Below are 25,054 nucleotides of genomic sequence, written 5' to 3' on the forward strand. Positions count from 1 at the left end.
GAATGCAATTGAAACAGTACTTAAAGGAAAATTTACAGCAGTCTCAAATTAATGATCCAAGCTTCCACCTTAAGAAACTAGAAAAAAGCAAAAATACTTATTTGGCAAGTTAATAGAAGTGTTCTTTATATAGAGAGGGATGTGTGCTACACTATCCCTCTGTTATCAACACCATATAGTTAAAATATGTGCATTTCCTATATGTACATTTTCCCTCAAAATACAAAGAACTATATAAAATAATCATATAGGAGGACAGAGAATGGATGGAGGTATAGACAGATAAACTAATTTTGATAATTGCCGAAGCTGGGTACTTCGGAGTTTTTACTAACTCTTCTTCCCCTTGAATATTGTTGGAATTCTCCATAATGAAATGTTTTAAAAATTAAAAATAAAAAAAACATTGTAACTTTTTGAAGAGTAAACAAAGGAGAGAGCAAGTGTGGAAGTAGAAGGAAATAGCCTTAGAATAGAAAAGGAAGAAAAGAGAAAAAAAAGGCTTGACATGCAATTGTGAAAAGGGTGATAAAGAAAAGAAGACCATACAGGACCCACTCATTAACTAGACAGAAAATATGAGGAAAATGAAAAGCAGGTACCAAAATGATCCCTAGGTTTCTGGCTTTCAAAGCAAATGATTATAAGGTGGAAACCTTTGATCAGATGGAGTACAGTTTAGAAGGAAAGATCACGAGTTTGTTTTCAAAAATGGTACTTTTCTGATGTCTAATAGATACCAAAGCAGAGATACCTAATAAGTAGATAGACATACTAGACTAGAGTTCAGAAGAGAGATATGGACTAGAGGTATCAACTAGGGGTTGCTGGCCCATATTTGGAATTGTTAATGTAAGTAAAGCATTTAAAATGGTGTATAGTATACAGTGCTATAGATGGTTCTCCTATTACTATCATTACCAACTAATATCATGATCATCATTCATTTAGGTAATATCAATGTATCCTTACAATAAATAAGAGTGACTCACACAGCAGGCATGATTACTACCTTTATAGGGAAAAAAAATAAAAATAAAAAAACAGGTTCATCTAGAAAATGATAATGTGAGGAAAAAAAGGTTTGATTACAAATTTTCATTTCACTAAAAAATGTCATATTTATTAATCACAAAAGAATAACTGCAGAAATAATAAAGAATTAAGTCTCACCAATTTAATCTTCATTCTAAGTTGAACTAAAAAAATAACAATTACACAAGACTTATGTCTCAAATGTAGCTGATCTGAAATTTAAAATGATTAGCATATTACTAACTCTATTTCAGTCTTCAACACTGAGATGATATGTTCTAGATTAAAAAAAAAAATTTAAAACCTAGAGATAGAAATGCCCAGTGTTCCCTCTAACACCAAAAAGAAGAACATTACCCCTGAAGACAGCTAAAATGAAAAACTGACCAAGGCCCCTTAACAAGAAAAATCTTAGGGCTGCGCATCTCCACTATCACTCCATCTCACAGAGAATTCAGGCATGATCAGAAAACTGTGAAAACTCTATTTTGCAGTGATTAAAACTCAGACTAAAACTGCTCTTCTCGGTTCCTTTAGAGCCTTTTTACTCTCTCTTTTTTAAATTTGTATAAAAGTTTATTTGAGCCAGAGGATCACCTGGAAGCAAAATCTCAACAGGCTGAGGTAAGGTCTTCCCAGAGCCTCTTCTCACGCATAATGAACGCAATTGTGGTTAGCACAGGGCAGTTTCACCTTAGAACTAAGTTATAAAAATACTAGTTGGAAATGGAGGAAGAGAAGAAAGAGGAAGAGAGAAGGAGAAAAAAAGTCTGAAATCATACTGTGTATGAGGCACTAAGTCCTTCATATATATTATCTGATTAAATACAATAACCCCGTGAGGCAGCTGTTACTATTCTCTCCATATTTTACACAAGAGGAAACTAAGTTAGGCACCTTTTCAAAGTCACAAAGCTGGTAAGTGGTAGACACAGAACTCCAATCCAGGTGCCAAGGACACAACTAGCTCATAAATGGCCCCTTGGCCAGATGCTAATTAACTAAACTTCTTGCCTCACAACCCAAAAATGTCATTTATTTCTGAACTATTTTCATTGGGATAGTAAACTCATATTTCCTTGGTGTTCAAGTTTTCTGAATGTTATATAAGTAAAATTGAACTAAAACTTATCTACTTGAGATTCAAACCCCATTCTTCTGTAACTTACACATAAGAATGTAGAATAGAGCAACACAGTGAATGCAGTTAATAATACTGTATTGCATCTTTTAAAATTGTGATGAGATTAAATCTTAAAAGTCCTCATCACAAGAAAAAATATTTTTGTAACTATGTATGGTGATGGATGTGCTAACTAGGCCTAATTGGGTAATCATCTAATAATACAAAAAAAAAAAATCAGATCTTTATGTTACATACCTAAAACTAATATGCTGTGTCAATTATACCTAAAAAAAAAAAAAAAAAGGGAGGGAGCATTTCAGATCTTGGTCCCTTTTATATGTCATCAGTTTGGCTCAAATAAACTCATAAAAATTTTTTAAAAGAAAAGAACAGATTATGAGATATAATTGAGTATGTTCACTGGCAGATTTATAAAGTACTGCATACATGTTTTTGATCCTTGGTATGATAGATAAATTATAATTTTTTTAAATTCTTTGGTGCCCTGACCAGGTAGCTGCGTTAGTTGGAGCGCTGTCCCATAGAAATCGATGTGTCTCTCTCTCTCTCTCCACGCCCTCCTCTTTCTAAAATCAGTAAAACATCCTCAGGTGAAGATTTTTAAAAAATTCTTTGGTATAATTTGCTATTTTTTTAAAAAAGAATAAAATGACCATGAAACTCACGTGCACAGAATAACAAGAGAACTAGGGAATAATTCCTGGTACTGAAGACAGCATTTTAATACTCGGTCATCGTTGTTCTCATCACTCAATCCATCTGCAAATTTAACAAAAGTAATTATCAATAAGTGCACTATGAATAACCTAGGCTGTACTTACATACAAAACACACTAAAACAAAACAAAAACAAACTTTTTAAATAATAAGAGGAGCATAAGACACAGTAAAACAATACCTTGAAAATTTTGGAATGAACTCAAGCAGCATATAGTTATGAGTTTGAAAAAGTGGTTCATTTTCTACTAAAATGGAACAGGTTATGTCCATTAATAAACTCAAAAAATGTGATCAGGAGGTCGAATGCCACAGCAGAAACTAAAAGCTCTGACTTCTAATTTCAATTCAGTCACTTAGAGATTTATTAGTAAATTATGATTACTTCATGCTTAAAAGGATCTCAACTTATAAGAGATCTGTAAAGATCATGAGCAACTGTTCCACCAGCTACAGAACCACTCCCCCATGTCTGCTCTTCCTTCCTATCTAAAGGAGCAGCACAGGAGAAGGCATTACGGGCCCTGGGTAGAGAACACAAAAAATGACCTCTCACAAATGTTAATCAGTGGCTGACAGGTTGTCCTCTGGCATTCTCCAAGCTTTAAAGTAGGTGGTAAAAGTTTGATTTTTGTGCAAATAATGCAATGAGCAGAAATAGGACCAAAGACAACGTTTCTCCTAGGTCCTTACACTACCTTCCTCAGAATTCCCATGGTGCTTGTTAACAATACAGACTGCAGGATCACATTCCCAGACCCACTTCTTTGGAGTCTGGACCCAAAGACTGATTTAAGCCCTTGGGGAGTCCCTTAACACACTACAATTCAAAACACAATAGCCCATGAGCAATGTTCCTAGATTGTAACAGGTTTTTTTTTTCCCTTCAAATTTTAGCCTATATTGCTTAGTCCTCTAAACATTCAAATTAGAAAACTCATTCATTCCTGCAATAAATACTTATTCAGGACTGAATTTGTGCCAGGTCACTGCAGTAAGTAAATGGATATGCAAAAACAAACTTTTTAGGAGCTCACAATCTCATTGTGAAGTCTAGACAGAACCCAGCTGATCTCAGAGCATGAGCCTGGAAGGTCCTTAATTCAATTCTTTAATCAGCCAGCCATTGAGCCAGACAGACGTGTATTACAGCAGCCAATTTTCCTTATTTTAGCTCACAGAGTAACTACCACAATAATGCAAAGTAGGAAGCTTTGCATTAAAGTCCTGAGTTAACGTTAAACAACAAAATTCAGCACACAAAAGGAGGTTTAAAAGTTATAGTGCACTGCTCTCAGGGTATCGAAGTTCAAAAATATCTGTTCAATCACTTCTATGACACACAGGACTGGAAAACACATTTAAAGGTACAAGAATATTCATGAAATATTTATTCAACAAAGTTTGTTTAACATTACATGTCATTAACATTTTTCAAAATATAGTATTCTCGCATATGGCTACAGAATATATAACTTCTCCAACTGTTACACAGTGAGGCTGTTTCAAATTTTTTTGCTGTATAAATGATGCTGTGGTGAACATTTTTATGTAAATCACTTTGAGCATCTCTGATTATCTCTTTAGGATGTATTTCTTGAAAGAGAATTATATCTTCAGGCTTCTTGATACACACTGATAAATTGCTCTCCTGAAAAGTCACTAATTTATATTCCCAAAGCACTAGAGCACTGTTAAGTGTTCCTTACAGGTGTTGGGAAAAAGTAACTTTCTACATTTAGAAGCAATAAAAAGAAATAAAGAAAAAAGTGAAAGATAAATCTAAAAATTTTTATACATGAAAAATTAACATTAAAAATAGCCAACAGAGAAGAACATATATGCAGTGAACAAAAGCCTGATGAGCTGTATTTCTTCCTTTTGTGAATTACCTATTAATGATCTTCATCCACTTAGGGGAAAGGGATATTTAGTTTTTCTAATCAACCTGTATAAGCTTTTCACATAACAAGGACATTAGAATTATCACCTATACCAAGCCATAAACCATTAAGTACTTTATATAGTATCTGACACAATTACACAAATAGTCTGTTATTATACCTACAACCTTATGACTAGAAACAACTTCAGCAATTTAACAAAAATAAGATCAAATAATAAGATTTAAACACTAAAGTGAAACATGGATTTCCAGGAAGGCACAGGGAAATTGAAACAACACAGAAGTTTGAGACAACTACTATGACTTAACCTTCTTAATCATCAAAAAGCACAGACTAAAGAATTCAAAGCATCAAAAAAGAACATGAAAATAGAAAAGTTAAAAGGAACATAATAAGCATCTAAAAATAATAAATGTGCCCTAACTAGGTAGCCCAGCTGGTTGGAGTGTTGTCCCAATGTGCCAAGGTTGCAGGTTCGATTCCCAGTCAGGGCACATACAAGCTTCAATCAATGAATGCATAAATAAGTGGAACAACAAATCAATGTTTCTCACTCTTTCTCTCTCAAATCAATTAAAAAATTAAAAGTAAATAAATAAAAATAAAAAGTGTGGCCAAAATAACTATTCTAAAATAAACTCTCTAAAATAATTTTCAAAGCTAACCTATTGAAGAAATGTCTATCTAGGACAAGTGCTTAATCTCTCTGTGTCTCAATTTCCTCATCAGTAAAATGGGGCTAATAAGGGAGGGTGTCCTCCGCAGGACTATAAGGATTGAATGAGGTATTAGCTGTAAAGCATTTGGAAAAGGGTCTAGAGAATAATGACCATAAAAGTGTTATATATCATTATCATAATTATTTATATTATTATATAATAAAATATAATTTGTGTTAACAAACTAAAAAAAAAAGATTAAAAATAAGCAAAATTCCTACCTCTTACTAAGGACTGGGGCTATACTGAAATAATGGCATGGATCGAGGTTAATTTTGTTAATTGCGTGGTTACTTAAAAAAAAAAAATCTTAACTGTTAGCAATATATACCGAAGCATATATAGGTAAAAATGATGATATGATATTTGGGGTTTACCTCAGACTACTGCAGAAGTTGCAGGAGTTGGGGAAGAAGAAATAAAGGAGATGAAGGAATAAACAAAAACGGCCAATGTTAATAATTACTGAAAATAACTGAAATATAACTGAAAATTACTGAAATATACAACTATCCAACACAGAACTATATAGTCAGTATCTGTGAAATATAGACATAACCTAAGAAGGTCTAGAAGAAACATAAAAATAAAAATCAAAGATCCTAAAAACCAAGCCTAACAGAATACCCCAACTCATCACTATGTCCTGCCATTTCACATTTCAATGGTTATAAATTTTTTGTAAGTTTTTCATCGTTTCCCTCCAATGAGTCAGCACCGAAACAAATCTTAATCAGGAAGTACCCCAAGAGAACCATACTTACAAAGTTTCTGAGATGCAAGTTGTATTGATTGACCCCATAGTTTTCTATCTTGATCTCTGAGACTGTCATTGATAAAACGGACTGCAGGTATAGCTTTGTGCTGGGCATATTTCAGTAGTTTTCCTGCCTTCATACGATCTAGCTCTTGCACCACAACCCAGGGAATTATTAATACAAGCCTGTCAAAGCCTAGGAAAATAAAAAAGATGTATTAGAAGTCAACAAATGTCTAGAGCTATTAAATCTAACTGCTGTTGGAAAACGGAAAGTTACAAAGTAGGGAATTCACAATCTAAATGAAGAGATACTATATAAAAAAATGAAAATTAAAACCAGATGTGCCACAAGAATGTCACAACAATTAAATAGTATTGGTGATCAAAGAAAAGTCCATTTAGATAGCTAGGTTAACTTGTGAAGGCTGTTTCATTTTTTTAACTTAAGCTGATTATGCAAATATATTTTATAAATACCTGGCATTTCTGTTGTCTTCAAAATTTTAACAAATTTGAGATGATTCATCAGAATATTTGTATCAATAACAATTAGAAGGTGTTTATCTGAAGCTGTATTTGCTAGAGAAAAAGAGCAAAGTTAGATTTCCTGACATGTGATAACAGACTGCCTTAATAACTAAAATTTTGATATCATAGAACTATAATAGCATTCTTAAGAGAAGGCAGTCCTTCAGACAACAAAAGGAAAAATGCATTTACTCCAATTCTTAAGAGAGAGAACAGTAATAATTAATTATCTACCAGTAGAATACTATGAATTGCTCACCAATGGATTTAAATCATAAACTGACTTTCCCCAGTAGCAAACTATGTTGCCAAACTCTGTCCTGCATCACTGGTAGTTGTGCACTTAGGAATTATAAGGTAATTTTAAGATACTCTGAGTGAAATATAATTGAAAGAAAAATGTATATAAAAGAAAGAAAACAGATAATACTAGCACTGTTATTTTATAGTGCCACTGTGAGAATCAGGTTCACATGGAAACACATGGAAACAGTAAATTGAAAAATTCAGTGTGAATATAATGTAGCACTACTATTTTTATAAGTACAATTCAAAATAGTATACTGATAGATTTTGGATAATATCTATTATTATCTTCTCCCACTAGTAAGAACGATCAAAATTTTACTATATAAGAAACCCAGGCATACCGTATCTTTGAGCAATTTACATTATTCCTGATAAGTGGTTTAGTTAGTTGAAATTGTTAAAAGTGATGATTAAAAGCAGGAATAAAAGACAACTCAGAACTCTGATTACTACCCCTTGGCAAAAAGAGAAACAGAAAAATATGTCTGCCTAATAATGTGAGATATATAAAAACAAATGATAAGACAAATACATAGCTATTCCTATAGCTAAAATACACCAAACTTCATTATTTCAAATGAACACATTTTAACATTCTTCTTCTAAATATTACAAAAATTGCATGTTAGCACATTCATTCTTAAGAAAGCACAGGAGACCACAAACACCAGGTGCGAACCGGGTATACCAGCAGAGGCGTGCACATCGTCTTCAACCAAGTCAATCTCCATACTGGATAACTCTCCAGGAGGGGGAACCACAGGCAAATCCACACTCTTCCCCGCACGTGCAGCGTGAAGCTCTTCCACTATTTGCATCTGAAATGGAAAAGACCCACAGTAAAATGTTTTTGAATTATTTAGTCTGAAGGTTAATAAGAAGAAAGCAATTAAATGAAACAGTTTGTGGAAAGAAAAATATTTACAGAAATAGGTTGGCAGCGTGGTAAAAGAATACAGACTTATAAACATACACAGTGTTTTTAAATAGCTCTTCTCTTAATACTTTAGTGACCTTAGACAAGTTATTTCACTACCTTGGGACTCAGTTTGTTCATCTACAAAATAGGAATGTTAAATGTGCATTTCCTTTCAGCATTTTTGTGAATTTAAATAATGAAATATTGTGAAGCTCCTCACACAGAGCCTAGTATGTAGTAGACCCTCAAATTAAGTTAATTTCCATCCCTACTCTCACTTCATAGTACTTTACGAGTCAAATATATTTTTAACTGGATGATGAGTGATCTTATTGAGATTTCTAAGGTTGGTTATGAGCCATCAAAAAGTCAAATCTAAATCTAGCTTTAGAGCAGAGGTAAGAAATCTTCTGTAAAGGGCACATACCCGCAAGACAGAAAAAATATACCTGACTGTCACAAATAAAAACCTTTCACAATCTATATGGTTTTAAAGTCTTCTTAAAAACAGAAAAATACAAAGTTTTTTTCTATAAATCTAATTTTAATTTCAGGACCAGGGAACATAAAATTCTATGCCATAATTCTTTGAGGATCAATTAGGAGATTCTAGCTGGGAAATGATGCAGCAGGTAAAAAAAAAAATTATATATATGTGTATGTATGTATATGTATGTGTGTATATATATTATACATACAAATGCACACACACACATATATACACACATACATACACGCGCTCTTGCCTTCACTGAATAACATTTTCATCTTATAGCTGATTAGAAAAAAATGGGCAAAAAGAAATGTTAATATCAAACTGCATTTTGCAAGTCCAGGCATAAGCAGACAAATGCCTGATAACATTAAATCAAAGTTTATATAACTGTGGGCCATGTGCTCCATGCTCTTACTCAAAACACGTAAGATACAAAGGCAGAAAGGTGATCAAGTAAATGCAAATACTTTTCCAAATAGTTTTTTGTGACCTAATAAAAACTTATATATTGATTTAAGTACAGATATCGGTGTTATTTTCATATTACCAAAGCTTTTAAAGTCATTATTTTTTTTGTTGAAATAGGAACTGTTCGACTTAATTGCATTAAAAATATTCAACATAAATAAGAGTAGCATTAACCTCTTCATCTGTATCTTGAATAATTTCATAGGACACCGAAGAACACTGTGCTTCAAAACTCTGAAAAGAAAAGTGATTTCATTAGTTCAGCCTGAAGCACAGAGCTACAGTGAGGCTGTGCGGCCTTGGCGCCACGGCCACTGGGGCCGGGTAATTCCTCGTGCGGGGCCGTTCTGGGCACTGGAGGCTGTTCGGCAGGATCTCTGGCCTCCACCCACTGGACGCCAGGGGCACACCTCGTTCCCAATCGTGACAACCAGAAATGTGTCTGTCAAATCTACGCCAAATGCCCCTGAAAGGAGTGATAGTGCCCCTGATGAGAAACTGCCCTTGACTAGAAAAGCCTTATTCTAGTAAGTCATGAAACAGAATAGAAATTCTTTAGGGTTTACTCATTCATATGTACATTACTAAAAAAACTCATATTCTAAGAATGAAACTATTGCACATGCCACCCTAAGAAATAGAGAGAACCATGCAAAGGTAAACAAGCTGGTCTTTGGTGTTGGAAAATTTTCACCTAGGAGTAACTGAGCCATTTCTCAAAGTGAAATGACACAAAAACAAAGGGACCTTGAAGATTCTAACTTAGGAGGAAAGGCTAAAAAATGCATGGTTATATTGTCTTCTGGCAGAGGTTAAAAATCTCTCTACTAATTCCAATTTTTCACTGGCACTTTTGCTGAGTGAGTGAGACCTACCTGACCCTCTGTGCAGGTAACAGGGAACCGAGCAAAGGCCACTACTAAACAAAATCATCTTTTGAGAAATCTCCAGGATAACACCAAACTCACATGTATATCCCAGGAAGCTACACAGGGTATAAATTACATGTTGCTCTATTGGGAATTCAGTTTCCATCCTAACTTCCCAACACCAATCTTCACATGATATAAAACAATACACATTGCCCACATAAGGCCATTATAGCTTTACTATTCCAGGACTCGGATTTTATAATCCCTTCTCCACCTGACATTAAATCTCACTAGATCTTTAAAGTTCTCTTCAATTAAGAAGTGCCAAGCGAGCTACAGATTATCATCAGAACTTTCTACAACACTTGACACTGAAAGTCTTCATATTCTTTTACTTAGGTCAGTATGACCCTTCCCCCTCTTAGACCACAGGCCACTTACAATGACTTCAATAAATTTTCTATCACCCCAGAGAAGTTCATGTCAACTATTCCAGAAAACTTCCCCCCTATTAAAAAAAGTCTTAGTGGGCATTTAAGTGCCTTTCCCTACCACACTTTATTAAATACCTGGATTGGGATAAAGCCTGAGGATGACAAAAGGGAGTATCAATAATGAGGGTAATAATGGTTTTATCTTTTGGAGTGATTCTAAACTGGGAACCTGATTGTGCTACTTCCTCTATTATGTTTCAGTGGCTCCGGACAACTTACAGGATACAAGATAAAATTCTTCTCACGGAATACAAAGTAATCCACTGTCTGGACCCGGGCTTCCTCTCTGACTTCCCCTCCAACAGATTCTCTACACATCTCAACTGAAGTGCCTGGGTACGCCCTTGCCATGAAATTCCACAGCTCTGTGCCACTGTACACACTGGGCCTTACCCTGGCACAACATTTGCATCCCTGGCTCCCCACATCTTTGAATGCCAACCTGAAGACTCTCCACCTTAGTGAGCCCTTCCTTAAGTTACTCCAAATTTATACTGACACTGACCCAACTCTTAGAACTCCAATATTTATTTCCCTGTATTGTAATTGCATTTGCTTACTAATCTGCCTCCCTGCGAACTTCTTGAGGGTAAAGATCATCTTATTCACCTAGAAACATAACTGATATATGATATGTACTTTTAATTAACGTTTAATAAACTCATAAATTCCTACCTCACAGACTTGTATGTACTAAGTTTATAAAAGGGGCAAGTATACCTCAATTTCTAGAATATTAACTTGCAATACTAGGGGATGGGTGCAATCTGAGAGAGGTCTATATCAAAGGACTATAAAACCTAGGCAACAAAAGAAGTTATCTTTCACTTAGGAAAACATAACAGGATTACTAAATCCAAAAATTACAATTATTTCCTTGTAAAGTACAATCAATATTTTAGGAAAATAATTATCAAAAAATTTGCAAGGAAAACAAAACCATGTGCTGAATATATTCAACATAGGAACAATATTCACTTGCTGCGCCTGTGTCTAAATAACGTTAAGTCCGATAAGGTTTCTATCAAAGGAACAGTTTATAAAGAGCTTTAATCGCCATAACTTGAAAGTAATCATGCAAAAATTTCTTCCCCTACAACTTAATATTCATGCTACATACTTCTTTTGGTCTCCGTAGTAATTTTACAGAGACCAAAAGTAACTGTAAGAAGCACTGCAGGCTCTTTCATACCGGTCCTCAGATGTACAGCCCAGGGGAATACCAAGCAATGTTACAAAGATGTCACTGAACACACTGGCAAACAACGTACTTTATTTTATTCTAGGGAACTGGTTATAACACAAGAAATCCGGAGGTTTTTCCTTTAAGAAAGCAATAAAGACTGCCGGTCATGAAGTCGGTATAGGTGAACACAGTACTCGCCTCTTCCCACAACCACATCAGAATGAAAACTAAACAACAGAACAATCATTCAGAACCACCTAAAATCTGGTTGAATGGAAGTCCTATAACTAGGGAATTAAAGAAGATGCCACACAAAGCCTGGTAAAAGGGGTGGAGATGTGGAACAGGCTGGTTCCACATCTACGAGTGTCAGATAAAAATTGGGAGGGATACCTTAGCTGCGAAGGTTCCCTCCGAGAAGTCTCAGAGCGGTCTCAGCCCCACATCAGGCACCTCCAGCCCTGGGTTCCAGTGCCAGAAAGAGAAGTCCCCCCCAGTATAAAAACAAGCAGGGATTGAGGCTGAGGGAGACCCGGCTCTGGAGTCCCAAATAGTTCTTCTTAAAGGGCCCAAATATCGACTTACTCAAATACACTCCTTCTGAGCTTCAGTGCAGGGGCAGCGGCTTCAGGCTTCAAAGGCACCGGAGACGCACGGAGAGGAACTGAACAGTCCAGCATCAGGGGGAGAGCTGTGGAGGCAGCTTTCTCCAAGACAGAAGTGCTAGCAGAGGCCACTGTTCCTTTGATAAACCCTCACCCAACACAGCCTGCAGGCAGGTACCATATCTGAGACTCCATCAACCTGGCTCACACTGCTTGCCCCACCCGGGAGATTCCCTGAGGCCCTGCTCCACCTACTTTCAAGCCCAACAAGCTGTTTCCAGCAACTTTTCCATAAAAATGTCCTGTCTTGGCCCAGGCTCCAGATTTTCCTAAAATCTCTTAAACAAGCAGCATCTAACGTCAGCGAGTCCCGTACCTCTCATTTACCAGTAAATGGTCCCAGGCCCTGTCCTAGCAGCAGCCAGCCTGGGTTCACAGACAGCTTGGCCTTGCCTAGGCACTCCAAGCCCAGCACAAGTAGCAGCCATGTGCAGATCCCTTTGTAGCTCCTAGCAGGTGGCCCCAGGTAGAGGTGGCTGACCCTGTCCTGCACCTCCCAGGAGGCACCTGAGCCAGTGCACCCAGTGGGCAGCTTCAGACCACAATGAAGCACAACCACCCAACCACCTCACAAGTGACACACTCAAGGGACGAATTCAGCAGGCACCAGAGTCCTGCTAAAGTAAGTCCTACTCTTTGGGGTGGGCCCAGCATGGCTCATCCTCCATGGTGGTCAATGTCACAGCCAGTCCTTGCAGCTGATCTGCCTGGGGGTAAATCCCTGCCACTGACATGCCAACAGCAATCACAGCTCAGCTACAAGAGGGGTACACAGCCCATATGGGGGGGCGCAACTCAAGTGCCCAGCTCAGGTGAACAAGGAGGCTCTGCCACTGGACCCTACAGGACACCTACTACATTAGGACACTCTTCCAAGCCTGGGAAACAGAGCAGCTCTACCTACTATATAGAAACAAACACAGGGAGGGTGTCAAAATGAGGGGACAAAAAAACATGGCCCAAATGAAAGAAAAGAACAAAGCACCAGAAAAAGAACTAAACAAAATGGAGTCAAGCAATCCACCTGATACAGAGTTCAAAACACTGATTATAAGGATCCTCAAAGAACTTAGTGAGAACCGGAACAACATAAAATAGATCTACTCAGAAACGAAGGATACACTCATTAAGATAAAGAACAATTTACCAGGAATCAAAAGTAGAGTGGATGAAGCCAAGAATCAAATCAGCAATTAGAATTTAAGAAAGCAAAAACAACCAATGTTCAGAACAGCAAGAACGAAAACTAATCCAAAAAAATGAGGACAGTGTAAGCAGCCTCTGGGACAATTTCAAGCATTCCAATGCTCACATCATAGGGGTGCCAGAAGGAGAAGAGAGCAAGAAACTGGATACCTATTTGAAAAAATAATGACAGAAAGCTTCCCTAACTTGCAAAGGAAATAGATGTACAAGTCCTGGAAATGCAGAGTCCCAAACGAGATGAACCCAAAGAGGCCCACACTAAGACACATCATAATTAAAACATAAAAAGTTAAAAGACAAAAAGAGAGTCCTAAAAAAAGCAAGAGAAAAACAATTAGTTACCTACGAGGGAGCTTTCATAAGGCTGTCTGTCAGCTGATTTCTCAACGGAAACTTTGCAGGCCAGAAAAGACTGGCAAGAAATATTCAAAGTGATGTAAAGCAAGGACCTACAACCAAGATTGCTCTACCCAGCAAAGCTATCATTTAGAATCAAAGGACAGATAAGAGCTTCCCAGACAAAAAAAAGCTAAAGGAGTTCATCACCACCAAACCAGCATTATTTTAAATGTTAAAAGGTCTTCTATAAAAAGAAAAAAAGATAAAAATATGAACAAAATGACAATAAATACCTATCAAAAACTGAATCTAAAAAACAAAACAAGCAGGCAGAGCAGAAGCAGAGTCATAGATACAGAGAACATTGTGATGGTTGCCAGATATGCGGGGGGTTGGGGAAGATGGGTGAAAATGGTGAGGGGACTAAGAAGTACAAATCGTTTTTTGCAGAGTAATCATGAGGATGTAAAGTACGGCATAAAAAATAGAGTCAATAATCTTCTAACAACTGTATGGTGTCTAATCACTGGGCTGTACACATGAAACTAATATAATAACCTACGTCAACTGTAATTGAAAATAAAAACAATATATAAAAATAAACAAAAAAGAAAGCAATAAAAAGAACAAACTCAATTCCTTCCCTCTTTGGAACCCTTCAAGTATACTGAATGAAGAGTGTTTTTTCTCTCTCTCCCTTTCTCTCTCTCTCTCAAGCTCTTCTGGCCTTCCTTGTTATTATCCCTCCATCTTTCATAGGAAGTACTTTACTACGCAATCTATAGTCCTAATAGCTAAAAGCAGGTAAACTCAACCACTCCTGTTTATAAGCAGCCTCTAAATTTCAGAATTCTGAAGTTCTAAAATTCTAGAAGATTTATTTTTCTTTTATTATAAATATTATAAATATTATTTATATTTTATTTATTTTTTAGAGAGGGGAAAGGAGGAGGGAAGAGAGGGAGGGAAACATCAATGCGTGGTTGCCTCTCATGTGCCCCTTACTGGGCATCTGGCCTGCAAGCCAGGAATGTGCCCTAACTGGGAATCGAACGAATGACTCTTTGATTCGTGGGCTGGTGCTCAATCCACTGAGCCCCACCAGCCAGGGCTAGAAGTTTTCTTAAAGGTAAACAATTTTGCCACAGAGAAAAGGCTACAGAGAACAGTTCTCAAATTAGTCCACATATGCCAATTTATTCCAATATTTAAAAGCAAAACAATTGTGCCATGCTCTCTAGCCTGATCTCTGCACATGCAGTTAATTAGTTCCCTTTGCCTGGAACATCCCTGTTTCTCGCATCCCACCTCACCTCACCTTCACCCAAGAAATTCCTATTCACTCCTTAGTTCACAGTTTAAACATAACTCCGTTTGGTAAACCTTTCTTAACTAATTCCCCCACAGTGTACCAAGGCCACGTTAATCACCTGCTGTGAATTCCCATATTAACTGCTAAGTACTTATCAGACTTTTGTGCATCTCCTCACATGCATAAGCCTCTGAATACAGAGGTGTGTCCCTTCTAGTTTGTAGAAATGCCTGGCACAGAGCGGCACTTAACAAATAATTTGCTGAAGGAATAAGCTATTCAGAACACTAAAACCTGGGTGTTCCATAGTACCAGGGGTCAAAGAAGAGCCTAAGAGACTGCCACAGTGCTTTTCTTAAAGAACTATCTGTAACTGCCTCTTTCTACATTTTTATGCATTCTCGTCTATTAAGGATCCTTGACACTTTCCAGGATACCTTCCTAAGGAAGGTGGAGTTAAAGGGGTAAAATAAAGAAACCAGCACATATCTTCCTGACTAAATATAAATCAGCCCTCTGTGATTATTATCAGTGATGGAAACAATATTACTCTCTGCTAAAACCTACATTCTGTTTTACAGTATCTTACCTGGGTTAGGTTTTCACTTGAACTTGAATCATTACTTTCTTGATGCTCATGATGAGGTTTTCCCTTCCACTCATGAACTGTCTGTTTATAAGTGGAATCTGAAAATAAATGTTTACTTTTGTGCCTCATCGAATTTGATGGAACCTGAAAGCTTTCCAGGCGTCCTTTTTTCTTCTGCTTAGTCCTTGACTTGTTGGAGTCTAGAAGGAAAACATTTCCTTCTACAAGTTTCTGATGGGTATCATGAGGTTTTACTGGAATTTTGAAACTGATCTTTCTTCTTCTAGATTCAAGGGGCTCCTTCATTATCTGGTTGGAATTATAATCGTGAGAAAATTGAATTCTCTTGCTTTTTTCCAAAACATATTTTTCAGAACTGTCTCTGTATCTGTTGTGCCTTTCTTTCTTGTGCTCCTTCATCTTCTCCCTCTGAGCAAGTGCATGAGGCCATGATTTTTCACCCGCCTGGCCTTCAGCTTCAGGTTTCACGTCTTTGGCAATTTTAGGACTGCTAAGGCTTTTAATTCCATGGTCAGAGTTACTCCTAACATTTGTCAGTTTCATATCTTTAACTTTCATATCTACACATTTACTTATATGTTTTTTAGCTCCATCTGAAGAAGGACTTTGTGAAATAATTTGATTATCATTCAAATATGATGCTTCTTGGAGTGTAACAGGTCCTTCGGATGACAAAGCGATTTTTGGTCTCTTTCTTGGAATGTCAGTGTCTACATTCGGTCTGTAATGCAACACAGAAACCTGGGTTACGTTACAATTATACATATATAATTTGCACTGTATCATTTTAGTTAGGAATGACAGAACTAGCCTGACACAAACTTCATAAAAAGTGGCAATGACTACATTAAGAATGAAATGAAAAGGATTACTCAACAAATGGTGTTGGAACAATTGGTTTGCTATTTGGGGGAAAAAACAAAAACACATTTACAGCTTGGTAAAATACCAGACATAAATTCCAAATAGATTAAACATTTCAGTACAAAATAATAATTATCATCTTAATTGCTATACTTTATATCAGACCCTTAAAAACTGCATGGAATATTTATCTGATTTCTTAATAGAGAACTTCCTAAACTTAAGTGCCATGGGAAAAATCAAAAGAGAAAATAATAAGTAACTACTTACTTTCAAACTTTAGCATATTAAAAGTTAATAAACAAAATTCAAAGAACTGGGAAATGGCATTTTATAAGAATATCAAAGTGAAAAAAAAAACTAAAAAAAGAGGTATTCAATTCAGGATTATTTACAACAAAATGTCAAGTACAAGGTAAATGTCAGAATTTTGGAAATGACTAAGAAACATTTTATCAATTAGGAGAAAATATCATGGTAATTTAAAATGATTTTTATGAAAAGTTTTCAATGATAACCACACTGATATAATATTAAGAAAACAAGCAGGACACACATCTGTATATATAATGTGGTCTCAACAATTTAAACAAACATAGTAAAAAGGTCAAAAACAAATGTGCTAAAAATGTTAGAAGGTGCAATAGCTACAGGACTAGGCACTGGAGAGGCAGTGGAAGACACATCAGATAGAGCTCTTCCCCCTAATTAGATTACAGTCCAGCAGGAAAGAGATGGCAATTAAGTGACCTCTCAAATAATCATACAAGACCAAACCATAAACATAAGGAGTTAAACCTGACTCTTCATCTGATTTTATTTTCTTTGCTATCTATTCCTACCAAGAGACTGCCTATCATTATTTATCTGTTAATAAATAACAAAAGAAAACTAAATTGTTTTTATTATCCCCCTTTAAAAAAATGTTAATTTTTCAATTTCAGCTAACATACAATAGTGTATTAGTTTCACATGTACAACATAGTGATTAGACATTTATATAACTTACGAAGTGATCATTCCAATACAAAACTTTAAATTTTACAGAACCTTGACTAGTATTTAATGGTATATCATGAAAGATGCCAACTATATTAAAGAAAAATCAGGAAAACAAGCAAAACAAAAATTTTAATAGTAACTTGTAGTTCTGAGCAGTTTCATATTCCTATTTTATTTGTTCTTCACAATAACCCTACACTGCATATTTCATATAAATCTATGCACCATGTTCTATATGGTCATAATTAAATGAAAACTGAACCTTATCATACCTTTTAAAACACTAGCAAAATTAAATCTTAAAATCACCTCTTATCAACCAGTTATGTGAAATGCTATATTTCAATAATTGTTCTATTTTTGCAACCCAAAATATTATATTTCTGACATCTTTTTAGATAAATTAGACAGACAGCAAATATGTTTTTTACAAACGAGTATAAAATCAATGTTCACCTGAGGCTGAGTATCAACATCCTAGATGGAACTCTTGAAATAAAGAATGTGAAATTTTGTGAAAAAATTATTATAATTAGATTATTTAAAAATGTAGTAACCAATATTTTAAAATATGACATAGTACAGGAAATTTACCAAAAAAACAGGAAATTTACCTTTTCAGTTCTTGTCTTCTTTTTACATTACTGTTCAGAATGTCTATATGATGATCTGATTTCTGAAAGAAAAAAAATGTCTAATTTTAGAAATATAAATTGTGCAGTAGTGCTATAGTTACAGGGGAAAGAGACTAGGAGACAATTTTTTTTCCCCATACTTATGTGTTTGTGAATAAGCTGACATAATAATTTAATTATTCTTTCCAATAATCTTTTGAGACAGATATTGTTATCATCCCCATAAAGTATCCAAGGCTCAAACAAAGCAAATCACCTTCCTCAATGTCACAGAGTAGGTCAGCAGCAGATCTGTCTGCTCTCTATCCTACTACCCAGTCACCCTGTGTATTCTGGGAAACAGGGCCAGGCACAAGAAAAATAAGAGAAACAGGATGTAATCCCTGTCCTAAAGAGCTCAGAAGAAAAATGAAGAGAATGAGAAGAATATATACCAATAACCTAATGTAAGGACACAATTAAGCACCAAAGTAGAAGAGTAGACAGTAAGTTGTAAAAGTGTTTAAAATATCAACCACCAAAACTTAGAACATACTTAGGGAAAAAAGTGGAAAAAATACATGTTAAAGATTAAATATAGATTGAATGAAGGTTAACGGGTAAAAGAAAAAGGTCTTCTCACCTAAGAGTGCTCAGGCATTCTAAAAAGCTAAAGATGACTGGAACCAATTCAGCAGACAGAAAGTAAACCAGCCTAGCTAGAAACAGAAGTTTTGAGGAAGAAGAAAGAAAACTAAAGAGTTAGGATTTGACCAAATTTAAGAGCATCCTGAATGACAACCTAAAAAGGGAGCGAAGGTTTTTTAAGGTGTTTGAAGAACGTTACTGTAACAGCAATAAGTTGAAACAGCAGTTTCATTAAATGAAAACAAAGAAAGACAAAAACACAATTCTGCATTCATTGAACTTCCACTACTTTTTATTACCCACAACTCTGTAGCTATCCTGACATAAACCTAACTTCAACTTGGATGTGGTAAGTGCTTCACCAACCACCCATGCAGTAGCTTCATGTGTTTAGTTTGCTCTCACTGCTTCTAATTATTTGTATGAGAGTGGAAAGGACTCTGGACTTGGCTTTTATGCTGGACACAGCAGGTCCTTGAATAACATCATTTCCTTTTTTGTTTAGTTATAACATTGATGAGATGCTGTAGGAACTTAACTCTTTTTCCTAGCAATCAGCCTATAGTAAAATTGGTTTCATCATAAATCATTTCACTTAAAAGTCGCAGAATCTATCTACAACATTAAGTGAGAATTTACTGTATGATTTTGTGTCCTTGGACAAGTCACTTAACCTTCTGGATCTCAATTTCTGAATCTGAAAATGCAAACACATTATCTTTCTTGGCTACCTCAAAAGAAAATTGTGAAGACAAATATAATCATGTATGGGAAAAGACTTTAAAATGTCTAAATGTATATCCATGTTGTCTGATCCCAAATGACAGGGTCAATCAGCACAAAGAAGTAAGGAACTTGATAAATGGTTTTGGTGAATGGAAGGAAGGGGAAAAAAACAACCTGGCTGTCTTTCCATTGGCTATCAAAAAGTTTAATAAAAAGAAAAAGCTGATGAAAAAGTAGTGGGGGAATTTGTATATTACACTTTCTAACTGTACATTCAAACTCTAATATAAATAACTTCCAGAGTTAGTTATAGTATCTAAACACTTACCAGTTTTCTCTTCTCTGATGAAACATATCTTCTAGAGCAAGATGAACTGGTAGAACTTTCTGAGGTTCTTTTATCTTTCTTATCCTAAGAATGCCATTTGGAAAAAAGGAAAAGAAAAACACCAAATAAAACACAGTATAAGACAACATCATTTCATCACTGTTATAAATCAACATTCCTTCAACATTAATAATAAATTTGAGAAGGGAACAATGTTCAAAGGCACACAAATTACTAAGAGGAAGAGAAACCCATGTAGAAGGTAGATTCAACTAGAAATCAGAAAATCAAAGTTCTCTTAAACTAGAGATGAGATGGGATACAGGTGATCCAGAAGGCCTGCTGATGGCTCAGGTAAGGGCACTGGGAGTTGGCACCAAGGTGGGGGAATTCGAATTCCATCTTCTACAAAGTAAACCCACATACCCAGTTATTTTTCAGTGGGTCCTGAATTCAACAGACCCAGGACAAATATATTTTGGGTACCGACCATGTGCCCATGACATTCTAAACAGTGGGGACAGATTAATGAAAAAAACTATCAAAAGTCCCTGCCCTCAGGGAATTAAAAATCTAGTGCAGGAATTTACAGATAAATAATATATTTAGTGTGTCACACTATGTTATGGAAAAAAAATAAAGCACAGAAAAGAATCAGGAAATGTTGGCAGGTGGGTGTCAAAGTAGTTGCAATTTTAAAGAGTAAAGACCTGGAGAGGGGGTGGAACAAACCATGAGAGTAGGAGAGTATCTTCAGTTCAAAGGGAAGAGCAGCAAGGGCAAAGGTCCCTGAGGTAGGAATGTGCCTGGCTTGCTGGAACAGAGCAAGGAAGCCAGTAAGTGGAGAAAGCAGAGGCAGAACGAGAGGGAGAAGAGCGGTGGAGAGTAGGTCGCTGTGTCTACCCCAGCAAGGACTTCAGCTTAAGTGGAAAACCACTAGAAAGTAATGGGTAAAGGGGTGATGTGATCTGACCTACCTTTTAAAGGGATCACTCTGGCTGTTGTGTTGAGAACACAAGGAGGCAAAGGCAGAAGCAAGGAGATCAATTTAGGAGATACTGGAATAATCCAGAAAAGCCAGTTCACTGCCTGGATCAGAGTGACAGCAGCAGGGAAGGGAGTCAGACTCTGAATATATTACTAAGAGAAAGAAAGCTGATATAATTTGCTGATAGACCAGATGCAGGTAGAAGATGACGAGCAGGGTTTTGGATCAAGCAACTGAAAGAATGGAACTGCAATTTACCAAACCAGGAAAACTGAGGCTGGGCACTTGAAAGGTTATCGTTTAAGAAGATGACGCTGTGAAGAAGTCACCAGTGGAGAAAAAAAAGTCAGAGGGATCTGATTTTCCTCCTCACTTAGTCTCAAAAGCTATGTGAAGAAACTGTTTCAAAGAGAAGGTGACGTCATTTTATCAAATATTGCTCATTGGTCAAGTCAGATGAGATGTTAAAACTGACCAAGGGATTAAGCAACAGGGAAACCATTGCTGGCCTTAATGAGAGCATATTTGGAGGAGCGATGGCAAGAAAAGTCTAGTTCAAGTAGGGGAAGAATGGGAGAATTGCAAACACCATGTCAATTACTAGTGTCCAATAGGGTTACATAAATCAAGGCCACACTCCAGGTCCCTTTCCAATTACAACTATACCTGGGAGGCCAAACTAGTAATCAGAAAGTTAGTAAGCAAAGAACAAACACCAAAAAGTGTAATGATCTCGAAAATACTTCATCCAAGTAATTAAAAAAAGGTTTTATCAACTGACCTGCTACCATAGAAATCACTTCTTTAGTGAATACTTACCTTTGCCAGACTGTAGTCTCTCATCTTGGATGACAGTGCAGCATAAATGCTATCTAACTCTCAAGATGCACGAGACAGACTATTCTGCAGGGGATTTTGCTTGTTTTGGTTAAATTAACCACGTGACAGCCTTGCTTCCTGGAGACAACACCCAGCTCAATTATTGAGCTATCCTAAACTTCATCCACTAAAACACTTCTTATTGTACTGTGCTGACAGCATCAGAAAAAGGAACGGAGTGAGCACGCATTCCCTACCCTCAGCCTCCCCTGCTCCTCCTCATTTTGATTGATGAGCATGGGATCCTATCCAAACCGGAGGAAATGCAGAAGGGAGAAGATGTGGAAAATGGTCTAATATTGAATTATTTCTATGAAAAGGAAGATCCTGGGGAAGGTTAGAATTGAAGTCAAAAATGCCTAGGCAAATTACTTACCTCTCTAAGCTTCGGTTTCTTCATTTGTATAATTGGGACAATAATAGTACCTATCTAATAGAATTGTGAGGAATAAATAAAATACTGCAAGTAGAGAACAGGAAAAAAAGACAGCTTACCCTGGGCCAGAAGGGCAGAATGATATGCTAACATATATCATTTGAAAACAGAGAAGCATTTTTTTTTTTGCATTCCTCAAAAATAAACTGTAAAAAGGGTGTCTTTCAGTTAGTAAATCAAAATTCTTACTTCTTCATCAAAGTTGGGTAATGAGGTGATGTCTTTTCTCCGAGATGTCTCTGTTTTTCCACAAGATTCTTTGCGGGACATTTTGAAAAGCTAAAATAAACATTAAAAACACATTATGTGCTTTTCATCACAAGAACCAACAAAAAAAAAGAATTAGAAATTATTCTTCTTTCAGTTATGTAAAGATTGGAGTCTTACAAACTGATTTCCACTTTCTAACCATTCCCAAGATGACAGGATTCTCTCACTGTCCCATTTTACTTCAGTTTCATTCTCCCTCATAATGCTCTGTTCCCCTCCTTTGGCTTCACCTGTCACCCTTTTAGGAATGACTCTCCAAACTGTGCCTTTAGCTCTGATTTCTTTCTCAAGCATCAGAGCACCACTTTCAACTGCCTGCAGGACTACTGTATTTTGTCCCACCTACGTCTCAAAACCAATTAGTCATTTGTCTTCATTTTCCCGACACACCCTCTCTGTCATTCACTGAGGGAGTCTTCAGGCAAATCACATCCATTTTTTTGAGCCCCAGTTTCACTATATGTAAAATGGAGATTACCCATCGCAGTGGGGTTTTGAGGGACTCAAATAAAACAATGGATATTAAAAATATCTTGCACAAGGTAGAGCATAGTAGGGTCTAAATAAATACTGGCACATGTGACTCTTTCTACTAGCTCCCTAAAGCGTATGCTGTATTAAAAGCTTAGGAAGTGCTCGTAAGCGCTTGCTGAGTGAATGGATAGGTGATTTTTTTCTGCCTGAGAATATTCACTCTTGAACTCTGAGCCACTACCAGCTCTTGCCCACTGCAGGTCCTCTGTTAACTTCCCATACCAGTCTCGCTCTTCCAGCCCTGCTCGGACCACGCCAGCACTGTTGGCTGCTGGACCCCTGCCCACCCCCCACATGGGAAAAGCAGCTAAGGCAAATGTAGTCATTTCCATATGGTCATAAACACTCTGTCAAGTTATAATATACCAAAAGTATCCTGTGCTGGGACACAGAGGCCAGGAACGTTACCAGCACAGCTGGGACAGGAAAATGTAAAAGGGGGTCTAGAAGCAAAGCCCAAAGGAGAGTTTATTGCTGGTGGTGGCACAGATTGAGACTATGAACATAAAGGCTAGAAACCAGGCCACTGTAAGTACTCCTGGTCATGCTCACAGTAAGTGAAGTTCTATGAAAGAATGATCAATTAAATAAAATCAAACTTTCAGAATGCTCTGATGAATATGAAGAGAAGGAAAATGCTCACAGCTAACAAAAAATATATTATTAAAAAAAATACTCAACATGGTCTTCTAAGAAAAGATTCCAAATTACCCAGAAATTTTGCTTTGTTTTTTTAAAATTAATTATTTATTTTTAATTAATTTATTTATAACTTTGTAAGATAATTTATGGCAATAATTGAATTCACAGTTGAGCTTCCAGATTAATCATCTTCTTGCTCTAAGAATTCCCATTCCACTTCGGGGGAGGGAAGCAGTGTAAGCAATACAATAAAAAAAACCCCAGTAATTTCCATAAAGTGAATTGCTTAGAGACAATGGACTGGTCATGTAATTTTTTTTTTAATTTAAATTTAATCCACGTCGGTCTGGTATTGCTTTAAATACAAAATAACGCTAATTTAAAACTGTTATCTGGAAAAAAATACAATAAAAATTTTTTAAATAAATAAACCTCTCACCCACAAAACAAATTGAAAAAAAAAAACAAACCCCACTGCAGATAGTGGTCTACTAAGGAAAAACACCTCTATGTTTACCATGACAAGTGCTTTACATTTATATAAAGTGTGAAATTCATATTGATTTTATGAAAGTCAAAATATAAACTAAATGAGAGGAGGCCTCCTGTGCTGGCCAGCCTCCAAACTGTTTCCTGGTGATCTCCGCTGCCTGGTAATTACAATCCTATGCAGTCGTCCTCTCTCACAATAAACAGGGCGGACCTGTGCTTCCAGTAGGATATTGGTAAATGGCAGCATGTGGCTAGGTCATCATACAAGACACTGTGGCTCTGCCTTTCCCTGTCTTGAATTGTCCATTCTCGAGAAAGCCAGCCACCACATCACGAGGACATTCGAGTAGCCCGCAGAGCCCACAGTGATGCCCACCAGCAAAGAAGTTCAGTCTCTTGCCAAAAAACAACCAAGTGCCAGGAATGTGAGCGAGCCACCTTTGAAGCTGATCCTGAAGCCCTAAATCGAGCCTTCAGGTTGGCAGCATCCTTGCCAAGTATCCTCCTAAGTTAACAAGGGACCCTGAGGTAGACACACCCAAAAAGCCATTTCTCAATTCCTGACCTACTGAAACTGTGGGAGAATAAATGTTTATCGTTTTAAGCCACTAAGCTTTAGTATAATTTAGGCAGCAACAGATTAGCAATACTCCCTTGCCAGGTATAATGCACACCCATGCTTTTGAGCACATTATACACAGGATTACTATACCCACTATTATACACATGGTATGTAATCATTACACCCCTGTGTAATGCACATCCTTATTTTTCCCTCAAAAATTTGGGCAGAAAGTACGCATTATACCCAGCAAAATACGGTAATTCTTTAAACTAGGAAGATTTCTTCTTTACGATGCCTCAAGAGCAGGACCATGCCTAGAAACTCTTGCTAAAATTCCCACAGAATGGACGTGCTAAAATCCAGCCCTTCTCATCTTC

The 25,054-nt window shown here is 36.6% G+C and overlaps 1 protein-coding gene across 1 annotated transcript in view; it reads right to left on the reverse strand.

The window, feature by feature from the left end:
* Positions 1-25,054, reverse strand: part of SWT1 (SWT1 RNA endoribonuclease homolog) — a 75,375-nt gene that overhangs the window by 49,303 nt on the left and 1,018 nt on the right. The window contains exons 2-10 of the mRNA XM_054587653.1: positions 22,364-22,453; positions 19,872-19,955; positions 18,170-18,231; positions 15,669-16,410; positions 9,180-9,239; positions 7,811-7,940; positions 6,763-6,864; positions 6,290-6,478; positions 2,848-2,941 (exon numbers count right to left, since the gene is read on the reverse strand). Of these exons, the coding sequence (XP_054443628.1) occupies positions 2,848-2,941; positions 6,290-6,478; positions 6,763-6,864; positions 7,811-7,940; positions 9,180-9,239; positions 15,669-16,410; positions 18,170-18,231; positions 19,872-19,955; positions 22,364-22,444 (1,544 nt within the window). The 5' untranslated portion in view covers positions 22,445-22,453. The remainder of the gene's footprint in view (positions 1-2,847; positions 2,942-6,289; positions 6,479-6,762; positions 6,865-7,810; positions 7,941-9,179; positions 9,240-15,668; positions 16,411-18,169; positions 18,232-19,871; positions 19,956-22,363; positions 22,454-25,054) is intronic.

The sequence above is a fragment of the Pteronotus mesoamericanus genome, unplaced genomic scaffold (assembly GCF_021234165.1).
Source record: "Pteronotus mesoamericanus isolate MK-2021 breed Mesoamerican mustached bat unplaced genomic scaffold, CSHL_Meso_final scaffold_1186, whole genome shotgun sequence".
In the NCBI taxonomy this organism is placed as follows: Eukaryota; Metazoa; Chordata; class Mammalia; order Chiroptera; family Mormoopidae; genus Pteronotus; species Pteronotus mesoamericanus.